The following is a 19,012-nucleotide window of genomic DNA, read 5'->3' on the forward strand; positions in this document are numbered from 1 at the left end:
AACAAGATCGCCAGGGGACTGGTGGGCACCTTACCCTCTGAGGAGCTTGAGGAGCCACGGTATAAGAGCTACCTCTGCCCCAGTTGGGCTTCAGCTCCACAGTCCCCAGGAGGGATATCTGTGCCCAGGCTTCTCTTTTGGTTTCCATTAGGCTCTCTTTTAGCAAGGACCTAATAGTTCACAGAACACCCAGATCTTGCTGTGCTCGACCCTCCAGCAGGTGTGGTCCAGAACGGTGATTTCCCTGAACATATGAAGAGGTTACAACACCCAGGGCCCTGAACTCTGATGGGGCTCCTTCTGCTGCAGCCCCAACCCCCACTCCTGGTCCTGTGCTCCCACCTTCCCTACCCCTCCCTAGGCTCACCTTGGGCAGGTTGGGAACAAACTTGGTATCACCAAAAGATTTGTAGTTGCCCATGTTGGAGTAGACACCTGCAGCATAGACCAGGAACGCCTGGGGAGGGAGGTGGGCATCAGACACCTGGGACAAATGGCCTTCTAGCCCCAGGGAAGGCCCACCCCAAAGAGGGCTCCTGAATGTGAATACCCTAGTGGAACCAGTAGGGGTGAGGCTGGGAAATCTGGGGGCAGGATCCAGCCAGGACCATACTTTCACACACCAATCTGCACTCCCCCGCTGTCCATCCAAACTGGTTTTCTCAGCAGTTCCCAAACACACTCAAGTGCTCATCTTCCCACTAGCCCTAGGCTGGTCACCTTTGGCCTTCCCACATGACCTTTAAGGCCCAGTGAAATACTGCCTCCTTCCCTGGGAAGCCTAGGCTTGGCCCCTAGTTTGGCAGGCAGCTGGCAATGGAAGCATACAGCATGCAAGCTGGAGGAGCCTTGGTCACTAATCTACGGTTTTTCCTGGCCCCAAATCCAGTCCCTCTTTCTCTGGTGGCAAGACCTCAATCTTCGTTTTTGTGCAAGGGAATCTCCCTTTCCCCAGCTCCAGGGGTAAGCATGTCAGCTGGCTTGGTCAGTCAAGAATCACCTTCCCTAGCTACAGAGATGGTCAGAAGGATCAGGCTACCCATTAAGAGCCCTACTCGGGAAATTTTCCACTGATAAAGAGCCTCCATCTTATATTAGAGATCATCACATCTGCAAGCTCCTGGAGCTCCCTTCCTGGAGTAAAAAAAGAAAACAAAGCTGAGATGAATGGTAATGCTGAGCCCCTGAATCCAGCTGTGCCTGAAGCCTCCTCTAGCCCTGGATTTTTTAATTAGGTGAGCCAGTAACTGTCTTTGCATTTATGTCAGTTTGAGCTGGGTTTCTGCCACTTGTAAACAAAGAATCCCACTGAAAATAGTAACACTTGTGTAGTACTTTTCCATTTAGAAGCACTTCCTCAGATATTAGCTCTTTTAACAAGTAAACCAGATCTAGAGATGGGAAGTGGTTACCCAAAGTTCAAGAGAGGTACAAGAAACACCTTAGAGATAAACAATCCAACCCAGCCCATTTATTTTTTACATCTAGAAAAACAGGCCATATTTTCATATATTCTTGGTACAAATATAACTCGGTAAAGCTTTTTTAGAAGATGATTTAACAGTATCAAACAATTGTAACATATCCAGCCTCTGACCCAGCAATTCTGCTTCTAGAAATAGATCCTACTCACACTTGTGCTCACCATGGACTATTTGGAAGAAACCCATGTACAATAGGACTATCCAGCAATAAAGAAAAGAGTAAATTGGGGGGGGGGGCAGCAGGTGGCATGGGGGTTAAGGGCACTGGACTCCCACATGGCCGACCATGGTTCGAGTCCCAGAGCTGGTGGCTTGCTTTCTTACTCACTCTCACGTTCACTCTGTCCCTCTGTGGTCAAATTAAATAAGTAGATAAATTAAAAAGTTAAAATAATTCTTAAAAAAAAAATTTAAAAAGTGGACGTTGGGACCAGCAGGTGGTGTGGTAGTTAAGGGCACTGGACTCCCACATGGCTGAGTGGTTCAAACCCTGAACTTGGCGGCTTGCTTTTTCATTTTCCCTCTCTGTCTCACAGTGTCTCTCTCTGGTAAAATTAAATACATAAATAAAGTTAATAAAAATAGTTCTTAAAAAAAGAGTAAGTTGGTTATAGTGTACAGTGCTGTGAAATGCTTCATGGCCAATAATAAAGAATGAAGTGGCGTTATACTGGGTCATTGGAAAAGTCATGACATATTTTTCTATGCAAAAATATGTCATGACTTTCTGACGATCCAATATGTACCCCAGGGAAATTATCCAAGACATGCTGTTATGAAAATTGCAGGGCACAACAGGGAAAGCATGACATCCTTTACGTGAAAGAGAAAAGGGACCACTACACTGGATGTGTATGTGTACAGAGGATTGATGAAGCTGGACACAGCAGCCTCAGTAATCACCTCTGGGAGGGCACTGAGAACGAGTGAGCTTTATGTTTTGTGTCTTTCTACACTGGAGCAATGCACTAAGAATTCTCGTATGATAGGTTCAGTACCCCCTATCAGAAATGCTGGGGACCAGACGTCTTAGATTTCAGATTTTTCTGGATTTTAGAGTCTTTGCAAATACAGTGAGATGTCTTGAGGATGGACCCAAGTCTAAACATAAAGTTAAATTTCATGGGGCCAGCAGGTGGTAGGGTGGCTAAAGGAGCTGGATCCCACACAGCCAACTCCATGGTATGAGTCCCAGACCCAGAGACTTGAAAATCACGCTGGGTGCATGTGCGTGAATGCCCAAAATCCCAAGAGGAGAATGGAGGAGAAGGGACTGCAGTGTGGCCATCCCCAGTGGGGGTCGGGAGGGTGAGGATGACTTCCTACTTTCTTTCTCGCTGTCTCTCTCTCTGATGAGCACAAGTGCCCTAAGGCAAACACTAAAAAGAGTTGTTTCATGTATACCTTATATATATATAGCCTGAAGGTCATTTATATGACAATTCCGTATTGCAGCATTTTGACCTACTCATCACATGTAGTCAGATCAGGAATTTTCCACTTGTGGTATCATGTCAATGCTCAAGAAGTTTTGAATTTTGGAGCATTTCAGATTTTCAGATTAGGTATGTTCGACTTGTCTTCAGCCAACACATTCTCAAACATATAAAACCAAGGCAAAAGTTGAACATTCTACCCAAGGTTCCACAATGTGGCAAAGAACTGATCTAGGACTTAGACCTGATTCTTATGATGGACTCCTTCCTCTACCTTCTCTGAACTGTCACCACTGTTTCCTTTGTAATAACCACAGTCCTCACCATTTACCTTGTGGTCAGGCACTGTTCTAAGTAGGTCGTCACAATGCTAAGAGATACAAACAACCCAATATGTTACAGATGAGAAGACTGAGGCTTCAGAAGGGGAGGTTTCTGAATTTGTTACCTTTGGTCTTATCTTCCAACTACTGCCTGAAAGAGGGAAAAAGGAGAGAGAGGAAGGGAGAAAGAAGGGGGGGGGGGCTTTTGTACTCCTGTACCATGGTCCCTCATGTCTAGAAGCCACTCAGGAAATGTGTGTTGGCTTGAAGGAACTAACCTGATACTCCTCCTCTGTAAGGCCCTCAGCCAGGGCATGCTGGCGTAGCTGGTCGGGGTCCTCGGCACGAAAGAGGCGGCTGAGTAGAGCGTAGATGTAGGGGGCCTCAGGGGAGGTCTGCAGCAGCACAGCTAGGCCTCCATACCAGGCGGCTCGAGACAGGTGGTGGGCATAGAGACGCTCAGTGGATGACAGCAGGCGGAAGGCCTCGCGGCAGTCTAAGCTAGACACGCCGATGTCATTGGGTAAGATGTACTGGGTGTCCGCCATGGGCCCTGCTGGGAACCATCACCATCAGCACACTCACCATTTACCAACTGCACCCCTGGCTCTGAACTCTCATGATCTTCCCAGAAGCTCACGAGGAAGGGAATTCTATTGTACCTATCCACCAGATGTGCTAATTGCAGCTTGGAAAAGACTAAGTGACTTACCTAAAAAAAAAAAAAATTATAAAATGCTTTGGTGGGCCATATTTGGCCTGCAGCCCCTCAACCTTGAAGACTGGACTCAACTACCTAGTACAATATTACAGATGGGGAAACAGAGGTCCAGAGAGGTTAGGAGCCTTGCCTAATCACACAGCAGAGGGAACAGCAGCAGAGACCTGCATCTCTAGATTCTTAGCCCAGGCCTCTCCTTGTCTCCCTTCCTCTTTGACCGCCTAGCCTCCTTGTTCCGAATTCAACCTCCCCACCATTGAGCTCACAGAGTGCCAACATGTCAGCCCAAAGACTCAGGTTCCATTTCCAACTCAGCCCCAGACTCCTAAAAGTCAACTGCTTCACTTCTCTCCTCTCCATTTCCTCCTCTGTAAAACGGGGATGATAATAACCCCAACCTCATCAGGTGGGTGTGCAAATTAGATGGAGTCACCCTGGATGGAAAGTACCACTAACAATTATTTACTAGCAGTGAATAATTTTTCTTGCACTCTTTTCCTCCCTCACTGCTCTCAAGATCTGTCCCATCCTCATCCCTCTCCATGTATTTTCTTCAGCCCCCAATTCTCCTGCCCTTTCCCTGTGTTCAGCCAGGGAAGTCATTGAGTCCCAGAAGGTTACAGCTGGAAGGAAACCCATTTTACAGATATGAAAATTGAGGCCTGGAGAGGCCAATCAAGTTACTGAAAAACCTCAGAGCTCCCTTGGGACTCGGGGGTCGGGTCGCTCAACCCCCGGCATCCTCCACAGACCCCTCCCAGCCTGGGAGAGTTTCTGCCTCCTCTAGACACGCCGAGGCTCCGCCCCAATAGCACAATCCCCAGAGTTCTGGCAAACGTGTTAACTCTTTGCCGCCCGAGGAGCTCCTTGGCTTAGGGGCCGGGATAAATTTGGAAAGGTGCTGGACAGAGAGCAGAAAGTGAATGCTGTTGTGCTCGGTCCAGCCTGGCCCTGGTCCCCTGTGCATGACACTGTGACCCCGAAACCCGGGCGCCGCGCCTCACCTGCAGCAGCCGCTCTGTTCGCAAACTCACTTCCTGCTTCCGGCTCCCCCATTCATTGGGGCTCTGCGAACCCCACCCCCACCGGCCAATTGTCAGGACCCGAGGCCCGGATGGGCGGTGACTCCAGCCAATAGGCACACTGAGGCGAGCTCCTCCTGTCCGCTGGCTCCCCGCCCCGAAGAGCTGCGATTTGCTCCTGCGGCCTTGGCCTTTTGTCCGCTGGCGGCTCTGGCGCTGAGATCTTCAGTTACTCCCTGGCCGCGGCCTAGTCCGGGCAGACTAGGTTGACAAGGTCCCCGAGGGGCCCGCGTGGGTGTCAGGGGCGGAGTACCAGGGCACTTCCCGACCTAGCTCTCCTTTGGGGATTCACCCGAGAGTCCCTTGACCTCAGTTTTGCAGATGGTAACCTGCCCAGTGTGGCTTCCCCTTCCTCCTTACCCCTGAGATGGGGGCTTGGGGGTGGAGGTTTTTCCTAGACTGCAAAGCTTTCAGTGCAGGACATCGAGATTACAGACGAGTGGGCTCCAGCCGCGGCTGAAATGGTCCACGGTGCCGGAACAGAGGCAGGCACCCGAGTGCTTCATTGCACCGACGCCCCCACCCCCTCACTCCAGGCCAGCAGTGGGAGCTAAACATCTCTGAGCCTGTTTCTTCAGCACAAAGGGGCCAGGGCAGGGAAGAACTGGTAATTCTTGGTTGCAAGGTTGAGAGAGCCTCTTGAGACTGGAAAGGCAGCCCAAGGCAGAGGTGGGTCCTAGGTCCACTTACTCATCTGGTCAGCCTTACAAGAGGAAGGGCTGGGGAGGGTATGGCGTGTGGAAGTCAGGAGCATCGTGAGGTTCCCGGGTCAGTTTGGAGGCAGAACCAGGCCACCTAAAGTCGAATTAGGCCTTGACACCTACTAGCTCTGTGGCCTTGGGTGGGTTATTTTACCTCTCTGAGCCTGCTTCCTCAGTGAGAAGACCAGGCTAACAACTGAATCCACTGCCAGTGCTAACCCCTAGAATTATTTGTGTGTGTGTATATGGGGGTGGGGGGTGACAACTCATATCTGACATATTGTCCTTGCCAAGGGCAGTGTCTTCCCAGCACAGGTGCCCAAGGCCCTGCTCAGCACGACAGTACTACTAACTGTTGGCTCTGATGTCGGTAGTTGTTATGGGGGGGGCTCCATACATTGGTATATGTCCTTAGGGAAGTCACATTTTCCTTTCCTTTGTCTCAATTTCCATCGTCTGTTAAATGAGCATAAAGTTGACTGGCTGGGGTGAGTTGAAAGTTGAAATAGACGGGATCAGCAGTTGGTGTAATGGCTATGTTGCTGGACTCCCATGTAGTCGATTGTGGTTCGAATCCTGGACCTGGTGGCTTATACTCACGCTGGACACATGTGCATGCGTGCGTGCCCAAGACCCCCGAGAGGAGAATGGAGAAGGAGTTGCGGTTGCAGCGTGGCCATCCCCTCTGGGAGGTGATTTCTCGCTTTCTGTCTCTCTGCCCCTCTCTGTCTTTCTGGCAAGCGCATGTGCTCTATAGCAAAAACCTATCCAAAAAAAGAAATAAAATAAAGTTGAAATAGACTCAGGAAGAGGAGGTACTGCTATCCACTGTCACCAGGCATTAGCTTAGGCAAACAAAATTCCCAGTACTTTTGAGATGCAACCCCGACCCCCCACAAGCTGCATGGTAACATTTTTATGATCATAACTAATATGAACACTTCTTGAGGTCCCTTATGACATAGCCACTTCATACAGAGGATGTCATTTAATTTTTGCAAAAGAAACTTGCAATTGGATATCATTGTTTTATTCGTTGTACAGATGGGGAAACTGAGGCTGAGGTGCACTGAATTCCCTAAGGCCACACATCGTCTTCAGGTATCTCTGAATTGAGGCTTATCTTTATTCAAACCTTCCACCACATTGTCCTTTCCGCCCCTCTCTGTCTTTCTGGCAAGCGCATGTGCTCTATAGCAAAAACCTATCCAAAAAAAGAAATAAAATAAAGTTGAAATAGACTCAGGAAGAGGAGGTACTGCTATCCACTGTCACCAGGCATTAGCTTAGGCAAACAAAATTCCCAGTACTTTTGAGATGCAACCCCGACCCCCCACAAGCTGCATGGTAACATTTTTATGATCATAACTAATATGAACACTTCTTGAGGTCCCTTATGACATAGCCACTTCATACAGAGGATGTCATTTAATTTTTGCAAAAGAAACTTGCAATTGGATATCATTGTTTTATTCGTTGTACAGATGGGGAAACTGAGGCTGAGGTGCACTGAATTCCCTAAGGCCACACATCGTCTTCAGGTATCTCTGAATTGAGGCTTATCTTTATTCAAACCTTCCACCACATTGTCCTTTCCCCCTGCCCCCAGTACACACACACACACGCACACACACACACACACACACACACACACCACTACCCCCAACTACTCACTGGGGTCAGCACCATCCTCAGCAGCCTTGGTTCTTCCCCAGAGGAATGAAAATGGGGATGGTGGAAAAGTAACAGCACTAAGTATTTAGTATGTTACAGGTGCCCTCCATACATTCGCAACCACCTGATGAGGTAGGGACTGTTTTTCTATTTAACAGTTAAGGAAACTGAGGCTCCAGGAACTGGGAAAGTACAGAGCTGGGACAAGACCAGGACTGTGTGACACCCTCCATCACGACCTCTGAGCTCCCCCGTGCCCTAGGTGATGCCCTCTGCCTGCCTCCCACCCCCAAGTCTGCAGTTTCCTGCTTACGATGGGGCTCGGACTGGTCCCTACAAGAGCAGAAGAGAACCGGGAAGAGCTGGATTTCTAGTGCTTCGTGTGTGTGAGGGAGCTGAAATGCACCCATGCCAGTTCCAGCTTCCCCACCTGCTTCCCACCCCTCCACTGTAGCAGGGTAATGCTCTAGAATCAGGAATCCAATCACATCTCCCTCGTCTCACCACATGTGGATGCCTCCTATCCTCAACAGCCCAGGTCTGGTTTGTAACCAGCTGTGTGGTCTTGGGCAGCCCCCTCCCCTTGGAACCTGCACTGCATAAGGGTCCAGCATCTATCTTCTGCTGAGGATGCCCAGGTCAGGCTTGTACTCAGCGCCTTTTCTTTTCATATCCCTGGGTTTGTCTGCCTGGCTTCCTGACACTCAGTCCAGGAATGTCTGGGCCAACTCCAGCAACACCCCAATCTTGGTCCTTTGCTCACAGGAAGAGGTGGCCCATCACCAGGATAAACAGGGGTCCAGTTTGGATTTAGCTTCCATGACAGCCAAGGCCCACCCAGCCCCACATCCTCTTCTCTGCTCCACACTGAGTTCACTGGTCGTTAAGCATTTCCCAGCCACACCGTGCATCTTCCCCCTCCCCCTACTCCTCCTTGCCTCTGGAATTACTCTGCCATTTAACTTGTGGCCCAGCCTCCAAGTCCTCCCTGTGCGTTTTTAGGAGCCCCCTGGCTCTCTCCCTAGAACACCTCCCTGGTTGACAGCCCACTGCATCTGGCCTGGTGCACAGGTGGCCTGTACGGGTGTAGCAGTCAGCTCCCAGCAACCAGGTGCAGGGCCGCTCTCAGACTGTGAGCTCCGGGAGGCAGGGCCATGCTCATTGCTAGGGCCCTGCATGGGACTGGGCACCGTATAGGTGGGTTAGTGGACCCACCAGTCCATTCTCCAGCTCTTGATGGAACAGTCTCCAAAACCCCATTCAGTTCACCCCCGCCCCACTGAAGGAAAACAGCACAGCATGAGGGACAGGCTCTGACGCCAGCAGGGCAGCTGGTGTCTCGGTGTGGCCACTTTCTGTTACAGTTGTGTGACTTGGTACATGCGCCTCAATCTCCTTCCCTGGGTGAGGATTAAATAACAAAACCTCGGAGCCCGGTGCCTGGTGAGTGCTCAGGGAACGTAGTTATTATCATCAGCACAATGTGGGGCGCGTGGTGGGCATTCAGTAATGGTAGCCCTTGTCGCAGCCAATGCTTGGGAGCCATGCATCTTCTTTGCTTTGTTGACTCCCGACTATCCACAAATAAGGGCCAGACTCCATCCAGCACCTTCCTCTGTCAGCATGGCCCTAACCTCTTACGCCAGCCCTCTTTGCCCACCTGCAGCCCATGCTTTGGCCGCCCTGGTCAGTCACGCCGACCCTGCTTACCTACCCAGAGCCTGTGCATGGGCTCTCCCTTCTGCACAAAGCACCCTTTCCGCCCTGTGACCCTGAAGCATTTGGAGCAGCCTTTGACACTGAGCTCCTCTGCCACCACCTCTGTGACGCGCCCCCCTCACTTGGCCACCACCAGAGAGGACTGCTCCATAGCCCTCTATAATCCTCTGATCCTAGCACACATGAGGCTGGGCTGTCATTTGGTCTATCTTCCTCAAGACCATGAACTCCACGAGGTGGGGAGCTGCATCTCAGTCTCTGCATTCCCACAGCCCACTTGGCAAGGAGTTCAGCCCATAGCAGGTATCAGCAAGTGCCAGTCCCTGCCTGCTGCCCACCTATCACCCACTCAGGGGCTGGAGCATTGCACGTATGTGGGACATGTGGGATTTATGACAGCAGCTGAGTAGCGAGGTTTATAGAGAAACCCAGGGCAGCAGCAGGAAGGATGAGTATCTGGAACTGGGTTGGCAGGCTCAGGGCACAGCCAGCCTAAGCTGGGGGTCAGGGTCCTGGGGCCCCTTCACTCCCCCAGGGGCACAGTGTAGGCGGCATGATGTGGGATACCCCAAGAAGGGCAGGGGCAGGGGCTGGGCTTTCCTCCCTCAGCCCAGGACAGAGCTGGTGCTGAAAGCCCTATCAGTATGACTGGAATAGACATCTTGGGGACCCCCTTGGGCCACCAAAGTCAGGGGGAAGTGACAGCCCATCCATTTGTCCACTGGTGTGGCTACATGCCAGCAGGTAAGTCCCACATGCAGAGCTCCCTCTGGGCTGCAGGAGGTGGGGGACCTAGGTGGGCAGACGGACATGAGAGCAGGGGATCCGGGGGAGCCTAGTCCAGTGGCCCCTGGAAAATGAGGCGGACACAGCCATGCTCGCCAGTGAGCCAGGCCCCACAAAAGGGGCAGGCAGCATGGAAAGCGTGGGTGCCATGGGGCAGTGGTGTCTGGGCCCAGTAGCGGGCAGTCTTCTCTGAGCAGACATGGCCGCAGGGTGCAAAGGCATGGCTAGGCGGCCCAGGGTCCAGGCAGAGGCCGGCCTCCTGGCCGAGCCAGAGGGGCACGTAGGGCCCCACAAGGCGGCAGAGAGGACACTCCCGCTCCTGGGGGCCTCGCCCACGCCGGCAGCCCCAGCCATGATAGCCGTGGACATGGCCGCAACGCACGTAGACCCAGGGCTGCTGCTTGTCAGGCGCTGTGCGGCCACGGGCCGGACTGGGGAAGGCCAGGGTGCTGAGGCCCACAGGGCACTGGGGCCGTGCTGCATTCGCCTCCTGCCGCTGGGCCTCCAGCTGCTTCAGCGTGGGTGCCCGCAGCAGCCCTGCAGGCGTGCGCCACAGCAGTGTGGCCCCACACAGGTCGATGAGCGAGCCGTCCTGCAGCACGTTGGACTCGTTTTCCACCTGCCAGAGGCAGCAGAAGGCCTTACTGCCCAAGAGGTTCCCAGGCCCTACCACGGAGCAGCCTCACCCAGCCAAGCCGCCCATCCGTCCCACTTAATCTTCTTGGAGGGGGCACCCATGGGCCAGCAGGGTAGGCAGGGGTGGGGTGGCAGGCCACGTGGGAGGGCAGGAGGGTGCTCCCCAGCACGTGCCCTCCCTTGCTCTCAACAGGGCATAGGCCTTGGTTTCTTCATTTGCCAAATCAGGTCTGGACCAAAACAGGATATTTCTAAACCATTTTCCAAAGCTCTTTCTTAATGGCAGAGGCAGGAAGCATCCCTAACACAAAATACGAGTTACTTAACCCAAAGCTGTTCCAGGGCTTGTAGTTAAAAGCAAAGACTCTAGAGTTGGACTACCTGGTTTTGAATTCTGGCCTCACAGTTTATTGACTCTGCATCCCTGGTCAAGTAACTTAACCTCTCTGTGTCTTAGTTTGCTCACCCTCGGTATAGATTCCACTTCCAGGTATCTCAAGTGGTTCTCTTTAAAGATTAATCAATCAGGATTAAATGAATACATACTTGGAATGGTGCCTGGCACAGAGTGGGTGCTTGTGAAACAAACATGTGCATAGTCTTTAAAATAATGCTTCCCCAGGGCCAGCAGATGGTGTGGTGGTTAAGGGCACTGGACTCCCAGATGGCTAACCTCAGTTCGAGTCTCAGACCTGGTGGCTTACTTTTTCATGTTCCCTCTCTCTCACTCTGTTCCTCTCTGGTCAAATTAAAATAAAATAAATAAATAAAGATAAAATAAAATAATTCTTAAAAAAAAAAAAAAAGCTTCCCCAAATCTTCTAGTAGAATTGACACTCTAGAAAAACAGGCCATGCTTTTTCTTGAGGTTTTACATTCCCTTGGCTGATATACCCACATCCAAGAACAGCTCTGCGTGGCCCATTTCAGGAACATGGCTGCCGAGCCTTGGGCCAGCCTCTGCCTCTCTAGGACACACTTCCAACTCCTAACCTCAGTTCTCTGATCTGTACCACATGGAGTTTCTGCCGCCATCCATTACAGAACTACTCCAAGGGCCCTTTCCTGCTGGGAGAGGATCACAAAGCTAAACCCATCTAAACCTGACAGACGTGCTACAAACTGCCAACACTCCAGGATATAAGCTGCTCACACACGGGCCAAGTGTCACCCTCATAAGAGGGTGTGATTTTTTTAAAGTTGCTGGCAGCTTCAAAGCCGTGTGGTACTACACAGAATACCTGTGTGTGCTCCACTTCACAACGCCTCATGGACCTCTAGCAGTATGCAGGCTACACTTCAGGATGGGGATGCTGGTTTGGTCTGGTGGTGGTGGGGGGGGTGGGCAAGTGGTGCATTCCAAGAACTCCCTGAGCCTAGGACTCCCCCAGGAGTCTTTCTTGGGCAAGAGAACTGGAGATCATTTCCTGGCATGGGCTGGGGCTAGGCAGATTGCAAGGGTCTGGGAAGGATGGGGGCCAGGGTGTGGAGTGGGCCACCTACCAGCTTCCCCCGCTGCTGGGCTGAGCGGCTGTCCCGCAGCGTATACACGTTCCCGCAGACTGAGATCTCTCGCCAGACACCCGGGGCCGAGTCCTCGGAGAAGCCGCCTGCTGGGTGCATCACCAGGACTCCATTGGTCGTCAGGCCATCCATCAGGCCGTCAGGGGTCCGCCATTTGGCTGCCCGCTCCTGGGACCACATGAGAAATCAGATCACATCACCACGTGGCTCCAGCAAGCCACGTGCCAGAGGTGCTGCCCTCTACCCTTCAGTTCAGAGGTGGCTCAGAAAGGTCTGGGATTTGGAGCTGCATGACTTGAGCCTTGCCTGACTCTGAGCCTCACTTTGCTCATTCTTTACGTGGGGTTACTAATCCCTGCTTGGGTCATGGCAAGGATCACATGGGCTAGTTCATCACCCCAGGTGGCTGCACCTCTCAGCCTAGCCCTGGGCTCACTCTCATGAAGAGGTGATCCTTGCTTGGGGGCTCACTCACTCCAAGGAAGATGTTGCTGGAGGCGTCAAAGCCAGCGGCATAGATGCGGGCGGTATAGGGTGGCCGGCGGTCACAGAGGATGCGGCAGGCATAGCGGGAGATGGTGCTCTGGGCAGAAGGGCCCTCAGCAGCCCCTCCACCAGGGGATGTGTCTGTTACCACAAAGTCGATCATGTTCTCTGTGGAGCGGCCAATCTGTGAGGAAGAGGAAGGCAAACACGATTTCATGTGCACAGGCAGATCTCATGGGCTTGCCACCCAGCCTACTGCGTGCAGGACCTTAAGACAACGGGGTACCCAGCCTTAAGAAGGAACTCCCTCTCCCACCATCCCCTGGGCTCCTGGGTGGGGTCTCCAGGTCCAGTGACCCACAGTCAGGAGTTTCTTCTCTGCCACCCCACAGCTCTGAGGAGTACTCCGCTTAATAAAAACAAGCGGATTTGTGGATAGGACAGTGAAAGCATAATTCCCATAGTGGAAGAGTATTAGCAGCAAAAAGTGAATTTAAAAAAAAAGCTGTCAACGGCTGCATGAGCTAGCTGGAGAAAGACAGAGAATGAGCGAGGGAAAGTGAGAATGCATCCTCCATAGGGCATGGTCATGCTGCAATCTCTTCTCATCCCTTTCTCCCTCCTTTCGGGATTTGGGGCATGCATAAACACATGCCTAGTGTGTTTTTCAAGCTGCCAGGTCCAGGACTCAAACCACATGGTCATCCATGTGGGATCCAGCTGCCTTAACCACCAAGCCATAGGCTGGCCCAAGAGTGAATGTTTAGTTAAGTATTTACTATATACGAGGCACCATGCTAAGCATTTTATGTGTGATACCTCAGTTAATTTTCCCACAGAGTAGATACTATTTGGGGCCCATTTTACAGATGAAGAAACCAAGGCCTAGAGAGGCTAAGAGACTTTTGACCAAAGTCAACTGTCTGTAAAGGAAGGAACTGGGACCTGCACTCGGGCTTTATGACCCTCTCTCACATCTGTACTCTGAATTCCTAAGCTGTGTGGCCTCCTGCTGTCTGGGAGTCTTGATATAGACACTGACCTGCTGCTCTGCAAAGCCAGCAGCCCATGCCGGGATATCTGCTTCCTCATCTGCAGAGTGGTCAACCATACTGAAGACCCCCAAAGCACCTTTCCCATGGCTTGTGGTTCTGCAGCCTCACCCTGGCATGCCCTGGTGGCCCAGTGGCCAGAAGCCTGTGGAGAGGCCTGAGCATACCTGGAACATGTCTGTGTCACTGTCGTGTGTGTATTCCACTATGACAGAGTGGCTCCGGGACAGTGTATACGAGATGCTGTGCTGGCCACGGTTACTCAGAGCCTGGTAGGGAGAAAGAAGTCACTTCCCGGGGCATGAGACCATGAGAGGTATAAACTTCTATGACTGAGCTGGAGCTCAAGGCCTAGCAGTCACTCCCAGGGAAGGAGATGGGTCCATCCTTTGCAGAGGGTATACCAAGTGGCAGGTACCTTACACAGGTTTCCTCACTTAACCCTTACAGCCACCCCAAGAATCAGGTTATCATTCATATTTCGTAGCTGGGGAATTGCAGGTCTGAGAGAATAAATTATTCTAAAGCCACAAAGCTGAAAATACCAGAGGCCAAATTCTCACCCACATCCTCTAAAGCCAAAGAATTTCCCTCGGCCATCACTATGTGGCTGTCACATCCCCCCTCTTTGGGCATTGGCTGCCTCTAAAATAATGCGGCTCATTTCCATCCAGTGAATGGGGTCTGGTGACTGAGGTGACATTTGCAAACTGTAAAGGACTATGCACACTGCAAAGGCTTCCACCATCACCTTTTCCCTGGTGGCCCAGCAGGCAGTGAGGGATACAGTGAGCTCCCCATCCCAACAGGGCTGTGAACAGGCGGGAATGGGAAAGCTGAAGACTGGGCTGTGGGCACAGAGGGCAGGGGCGGTACCCAGGCCTACTTCTGGGATAAGCTGCTTGCCTTGGAGACGAGTGGTGTGGAGATATGGTGCATGACATCTGGCTTCACTCCGTTGGCATGAGGCCGTCGACTCAGCGCCAGGCGGCTTCGCCGGCGGCCTTTGTCCCCACTTGCCAGACACCCATTGTAGCTGTGGATGTAGGGGGTTAAGAAGAAAGGGTTGTAGGAGAGAGGAAAAGAAAGGAAGTGAGCCCTGGATAAGAAGGAAGGAACTACTGACTTCTGGGCAAATCCTACCTTAATAAACAGGCTCTGGAGCCAATGAATCTAGAAAACCCTACAGTATCAAGTCAGTGCACTAGGAAGTGGGGGAGGGAGTTGATGTCAGAACAGTTTCAAAAGACATTTCACACAGCTAACCACGTGTCTTCCGGCTGCCTGAGTCACACCTAGACAGGTGCTGGGCACTGTGGTGGCATAGGTGACACACCACACATCAGTCTTATGCCCTTCCTTCTCAAGGAGCCTAAGTGCCATCTGTCATGATCCTGGCACAAGCCAAGTATATCATAGGCTCAGAGGCAGGAGAAAGACATTCTGGCCCCAGGATCAGGTCTCTGGGAGAGGAAGCCTTGAAGAAATGGAAAGGATTCGCCTATAGCAAACTGTCATTATTGTATCACTACCAGAAACCAGTGAAAGAAAAAAGAAATCAACCCACAATGCCACTACCTCCACATATCCATGCATGTCAAATTTCCACCTTCCTTTCCAGTTCTTGTGCGGAGAGAATGATTATGAGAGGCAAAGATGGGGTGAGTCACAGCCTTGGTCGCTGCCATGTACTGGTGCCTTTGTGTCTCTGGTCCTTAATTACCTAATGGAATCTGGGCAATGCCCTGCCCAGCAAATATCTTTCTTCCCATTTTACAAATGAGAGAAATCGAGACTCAAGCAGGTAAAGTGACTTGTCTCAAGCTAGTAAGTGAAGAAGTCCAGATTTGAGCTCAGGTCTGTCTGACTGCAGAGTTGCAGAAGCCCTTCTAGAGGGAGGGCTCACCCTGATCAAAGGCCCCAGGGCTAGCTGAGGGCATTGGGCTGTACGTAGTGGGGAGCCATGGAGGTTTTGAAACAGGGAGTGAAAAGGTAAGTAGCTACCGAATACAGACAAGGACCATCTGAATCAGAATCTTCTAGTTAACTTATTATTGTAAAATACAGATTCCCTGCCCCCACCAATAGAGATTATGATTCTGTAGGGTTTACGGTGGGCTGATCAATGTACATTTTCAATGCACTTTTTAGAGAGGTGACAAACAGCCATTGTGGGACGTCACAGCTTTATAGAGGACAGGCAGCTGACAAGAGGGTACCTAGCCTTCAGCCTGCAGTTTCTCCTATCAGTGGCCTTGCCCTTAGCTATAAAGCCAGCCCTTCCTTTGCGACAGTTAAGCAGCTGCTTTTCCAACACAAGCACCTCTGAGGGGGGCAACACTTTTATCCTTGTTGAGCTCTTCCTACATATGGGAAGTTAGAGAGGGTAGTTCAGGACATAGCTTGGGGCTCAGATGGGCCTGGCTTAAATCCTGGCTCTTCCACATATCACATGATTTCAATAAAATTGCTCTAATTTTTCAGGTTCTACCACAGGTTCATTTTGAGAACTAAAGAAGAAAAAGCATTTAGAATTGGTGGGCACAAAGTCTGGCATACTGATAGAAAGCCCTTGATAAGTGTTAGCTATTATTATTTTAAAATACACCTGACACATAGGTGTCAAGAAATAGTAGCTATTATTTCCTAATAATTATCAAAATAATCATGTAACTTATGAAAGTTTCTTTAGGACCAAAGGCAGAGAGAGAGAGGCTAAAAGGAGACAAGGCTAGGGGAGGAAGAAGAGTCAGTCTATGCCTTGGGGAAACACTGAGTGGGTGGTGAAGGGATTCTGGTCAAAAGAAAACCAGGGACCAGCAGTTAGCATAATGGCTAAGTTGCTAGACTCCCATGTAGTCAACCGTGGTTCGAGTCCTGGACCTGGTGGCTTAAACTCACGCCAGGTGCATGTACGTGCGTGCCCAAGATCCCGAGAGGAGAATGGAGCAGAAGGGATTGCAGCATGGCCATACCCCTGGAGGGGTGTGATTTCTCACTTTCTGTCCCTCTGTCTGTGTCTTCCTGGCGAGTGCACGTGCCCTATAGCAAAAAACTTCTTAAAAAAAAAAAAAAAGGACAGAAAACTAGAAATGAGGACCAGCTGTTAGTGTAATGGCCATGTTGCTGGACTCCCATGTAGTCGATCGTGGTTCGAGTCCCAGACCTGGTGGCTTAAGCTCATCACAGGTGAATGTACGTGCGTGCCCACGATCCCGAGAGGAGAATGGAGCAGAAGGGATTGCAGCATGGCCATACCCCTGGAGGGGGGTGATTTCTCACTTTCTGTCCCTCTGTCTGTGTCTTCCTGGCGAGTGCACGTGCCCTATAGCAAAAAACTTCTTAAAAAAAAAAAAAAAGAAAAGAAAAAAAAAACAAGAATGGATGGGGTCTGCTCAGCCACTAACTCAGTTGCTTCAACTCGCCTAACCTCAGTTTTCTCATCTGGAGCATGAGGGTCAGCCATGGCTAAATGATAGTGCACTAGACCTGGAGTAAGAAAGATCTGGATCCAAATCCCAGCCCTGCCACTTACCAGCTGTGTGCCCTTGGGCCAGTCACTTCCCCTCTCTGAGCCTCGGTTTCCTCACCTCCTTCCTCACAGCATCTTTGTGAAGATTGAAATGAAATAATGTCCATGAAAGAGCTTGGCATAGGCCTGCTTCCCAGAACACGTGATACGTGCCATGTACTATTCTATATTTTACGGAAATTGCTTCATTCATTCCTTCTGACTACCCTTGGAGGTAGGGATCATTAGCATCCTTGTTTGCAAAGTGGAAAAATGGAGGCTCAGGGAATTTCAGCAACTTGCAGAGGCACGACTGGCAGTAAGCAATTTTGCTGGGTTTTTCACACCACACCACATCACACATACTAGGTGCTTAATGAAAGGCAGCTGGTGTTACTTTTTTTCCTTATCTGATCAGAAACTTGGGTGGACAATTTAGATTTGTGTCAGTAATTTATCAAAATCAGGATGATAAAAATCACAGCTACAAGTTGAGGTAGGTTTGGTCAATGTTGTCTTTCAGCTGGGAAGGTGAGAAGAAACAGCAGAAGGCCCTACATGGGGGGGACCTGGGGCCCTTGTTCTGGCTGCCCTGGAGGGGTGTCTGGTGCCACACCCCTCCTGGACAAGGGACGCTCACCCTAGGACGATGAGTTCACCATACTTGATGGGCTCCTCGCCTGGCTGTGCCTCTTCACCAGGAGAAGAGAGGACGCAAGAGCCCTTGTTTCTGGTGTGCTGGAGGTCTGAAGTTCGTGGGGACCCCACTTCGGGGTTGCCTTCTAGCACCATTCTGAGCAGAGTGAAAGAGGAGAAAAGAGCTTCACAGCTTCCCACCCTAGACCCCTCAACCCCAGCTCCAGCCTGCAGCAGGGCCACCTAGGCTAGGGAGAGTGACCTTTCACAGCCTCAGCCGACCACTGTGGCAACCACCTCACCTCTGCCTCCCCTACACTGCCCCAGGGCTTCTGGGATACCAGGAAGGAGAGATGGGTGGTATGGATGGAGAGGGAAAGGGTGGCAAATCAGAGTCAGGGATGTACCAATTTGGGGTGGCCACAGGCTGCTTTTTGGCCAAGATCCCAGTCTAGGACGTGCCTGGAAGAGGGGCATCCCAGGAGTTCCCGGCCCTTACCCCTCATCTGAGAATGAGTTACTGGTACTAGCTTTTAGCAGGGGGAGTTTTGAACTACCTCCTCTACTAGGTTCTTGGAAACTATCTGTTCACCTTTCTGCCCCTTTCCAGTCTAGGCCTCTGTCTGTCTGTTTTCTCAATGACTCTCTGCCCTCCCAGGCGCTGCCCTTTTCATCTGTCTCCTTTCCTACCCTCCTCTCCATCTCCACCTGTCTGCCCCCCTCCACCTTCCCACCCATCTGCCTCAGTCTCCCCATGTTGGCTTCGCCCGGCAGGCAGGCCTCTGATCCCCCCTGATAACACCTCTTACTCCCTCAAGTGTCTGTTTGCGGCCCCCAGGCCGCCCGGGTCTCGGGAGGCCTGTGGGGGCGGCGCTCCCCCCTCCGGTTCTGGCTGCAGCAGAGCCGTCTCCCGCAGGCAGCCTGTTTGGAAAACATCCCCACGCCGGAGGGATTGCGCTGGGGCAGGCCCGCGCCTCGAGCCCCGGGCGGGCGGGCACAATGACGGCCCAGAGCATACGCAGATACACACCCGGCGGCCCCTCCACAAACACGCGCGCGCACGCACACAGCCCCGCACACTCCAGCCCCGCGGGCAGTGACCGGACGGGCGCAGAGCCCACCTGGGACCCGCGACCGCAGGACGCGAGGACACACAAACAGCCACAGGCGCCAGCCCTTGGACCCACTCCCTCCTCCACCCCTAGACAGGCAAACACGCCCCCCGCGCCCGCCGGGGCCCG

The 19,012-nt window shown here is 51.8% G+C and overlaps 2 protein-coding genes across 7 annotated transcripts in view; both read right to left on the reverse strand.

The window, feature by feature from the left end:
* Nucleotides 1-5,086, reverse strand: part of DPP3 (dipeptidyl peptidase 3) — a 26,385-nt gene extending 21,299 nt beyond the window's left edge. Inside the window, exons 1-3 of one of the 2 annotated variants that reach the window (XM_014585332.2) lie at nt 4,969-5,086; nt 3,522-3,799; nt 368-457 (exon numbers count right to left, since the gene is read on the reverse strand). In XM_014585332.2, the coding sequence (XP_014440818.1) occupies nt 368-457; nt 3,522-3,799; nt 4,969-5,020 (420 nt within the window). In that variant the 5' untranslated portion in view covers nt 5,021-5,086. The remainder of the gene's footprint in view (nt 1-367; nt 458-3,521; nt 3,800-4,968) is intronic. The other variant, XM_006171327.3, reaches the window with a different exon arrangement.
* Nucleotides 5,087-7,201: 2,115 nt separating this feature from the next.
* The window catches only part of PELI3 (pellino E3 ubiquitin protein ligase family member 3), a 12,441-nt gene continuing 630 nt past the window's right edge, over nt 7,202-19,012 (reverse strand). For 3 of the 5 annotated variants that reach the window (XM_027769395.1, XM_006171328.3, XM_006171330.3), the window contains exons 2-8: nt 17,776-17,928; nt 17,160-17,231; nt 14,531-14,660; nt 13,792-13,893; nt 12,562-12,756; nt 12,066-12,254; nt 7,202-10,545 (exon numbers count right to left, since the gene is read on the reverse strand). In XM_027769395.1, coding sequence (XP_027625196.1) covers nt 9,976-10,545; nt 12,066-12,254; nt 12,562-12,756; nt 13,792-13,893; nt 14,531-14,660; nt 17,160-17,231; nt 17,776-17,927 — 1,410 coding nt within the window. In that variant the 5' untranslated portion in view covers nt 17,928 and the 3' untranslated portion in view covers nt 7,202-9,975. Of the gene's footprint in view, nt 10,546-12,065; nt 12,255-12,561; nt 12,757-13,791; nt 13,894-14,530; nt 14,661-17,159; nt 17,232-17,775; nt 17,929-18,580; nt 18,889-19,012 lie in introns of those variants that run through there. The other 2 variants (XM_006171329.3, XM_027769397.1) reach the window with 2 other exon arrangements.

Source organism: Tupaia chinensis, unplaced genomic scaffold, assembly GCF_000334495.1.
Source record: "Tupaia chinensis unplaced genomic scaffold, TupChi_1.0 Scaffold149501_1, whole genome shotgun sequence".
NCBI lineage: Eukaryota > Metazoa > Chordata > Mammalia > Scandentia > Tupaiidae > Tupaia > Tupaia belangeri.